The sequence below is a fragment of the Trifolium pratense genome, linkage group LG4 (assembly GCF_020283565.1).
Source record: "Trifolium pratense cultivar HEN17-A07 linkage group LG4, ARS_RC_1.1, whole genome shotgun sequence".
Taxonomy (NCBI): domain Eukaryota; kingdom Viridiplantae; phylum Streptophyta; class Magnoliopsida; order Fabales; family Fabaceae; genus Trifolium; species Trifolium pratense.
In genome coordinates, this window is record NC_060062.1 from 5,176,223 (window position 1) to 5,178,167 (window position 1,945).

At 31.1% G+C, this 1,945-nt stretch overlaps 1 protein-coding gene across 1 annotated transcript; it reads left to right on the forward strand.

Annotated features, from left to right (window-relative positions):
- The first annotated feature begins 207 nt into the window (after nucleotides 1–207).
- On the forward strand, nucleotides 208–1,945 carry LOC123921555 (ethylene-responsive transcription factor WIN1-like). Its single transcript, XM_045974145.1, has 2 exons — nucleotides 208–345; nucleotides 1,197–1,945. The coding sequence occupies exons 1-2, from the start codon at nucleotides 266–268 to the stop codon at nucleotides 1,783–1,785; spliced, it is 669 nt and encodes a 222-aa protein (XP_045830101.1). The 5' UTR covers nucleotides 208–265; the 3' UTR covers nucleotides 1,786–1,945.

A 1,945-nucleotide genomic window follows, 5' to 3' on the forward strand; every position in this document is an offset into this window, starting at 1 on the left:
ACCGTTAAGAGCTGTTTCAAAAAGATATCAACATCAATACTAGATAAAGGCTGGTAATAAAATTGAGTCTGTAGACTCTATAGTTTACCCTTGTAAAGTGTGAAAATCCTACCAAACCAAAAATCACGTGTATACAACGTTGCCTTAAATCTCTTCATGCTATATGCTATATAAATTGGCATCATTTCCACATTATTTTGCAACATTTTCTACACTCTCTCTTACTACTTCTCTTTGGTTACAAAAAATAGTTCTAATCAACATCATGGTGAAATCTAAGAAATTCAGAGGTGTTAGGCAACGCCATTGGGGCTCTTGGGTCTCCGAGATTCGTCATCCTTTATTGTACACTCTTTAAAACTCATCTCCCTAAACATATATATTCTCATTTTTTTTTTCTTTTCAATTTGGATTTACGATGTCAATATAACACACAATCATATGTTGTCTTTCAATTTACATCGTTGGTTTTTCTTTAAGTAACAAATTAATCCAACGGTATGATGAGTCCATCATATCGTATAATAGCATTTTCCTTTAACATTTGAGAATCTAAATTCGTGTGTTTCAAAATTCTTTTTTCATACAAGTCTACATTTATGTGCTCTTTGTTGATTCCATTGATCTTGAAATGTTGTTTAAGATCTTTGTGAACTAGTAGTATTGCTTATTAGGCCACATAAAAATGTGCATAGAAGTAATGAGATTTCTTTGAATTATTGCTTATTAGGCCCCAATATTAAGTTGTGTATTGAATTAATGAGATCTTTATGAATTGCTGCTTACTCCGGCACATGAAAATGTGATTGTATTAAAGTAATAATAAACATCTTATAAAAAAAAAGTGATGGTATTAGGATAAATTCTTCCGTACATATCTTATTTGAATATGTATCGGTAGATACGCTAATGTAGACAATTCTGATAAATTCACAAATAATGTTTAATAATTTTTTTATATTAAATAATATTTATAGATTTATCAGAATTATCCACATCAACGGTATACTGATACATATCCAAATAAGATATGTATCAGAGTCTTTGCCTTGTATTAGTGAGATCTTTCATTTCTAGTTAGGCCAAATGAGAGTGTGCATTAAATTTAATCAGTGTCATTAATTATTAGGACCAATATATTAAAATGAGCACTTAATTAATTAATGTGAAATTTGCAATGTTTATGAGATCAAAAGGAAAAGGAGGGTGTGGCTAGGAACATTTGAGACAGCTGAAGAGGCAGCAAGAGCATATGATGAAGCAGCAATTTTAATGAGTGGAAGAAATGCAAAAACAAATTTTCCTATTTCTGATAACAAGCCAATAACAAATAACAACAATAATAACCAAAAATCATTGGCAACTTCCTCTTCAAATTCCACTACTACTACTACTACTACTACTAATACATCATTATCTGCAATTCTAAGTGCAAAGCTTAGGAAATGTTGCAAATCACCTTCACCTTCACTTACTTGTCTAAGGCTTGACACTGAGAATTCTCACTTTGGAGTGTGGCAAAAAAGAGCGGGCCCTCGTTCGGACTCAAATTGGATCATGATGGTTGAATTGGAAAGGAAGAAGAAAGAAGAAGATGGAGAAATTGTGCCTATTATGGATTCGGAAATATTACCTCCCATTGTTGTTGATGACGATGATTCAGAGAAGGTCGTAAAACCGGAAAATGAAGATGAACAAGAAGATGTAGGAAATGATAATAACAATGGATTGGATGAAGAACAAAGAATTGCACTTCAAATGATAGAAGAACTTCTTAATCATTAAATGGATGTGCTTATTATATTTATTTGTTTATTTATTTGAGTATAGTCCCAAAGTTGTTGTTCATTATAAATATATGGTGAACTATTTGTTAGGGAGATATAAAAATATTAAACTACTCCCTTCGAATTTAAATTTAAACAAAAAAGTATATGTATTTGTC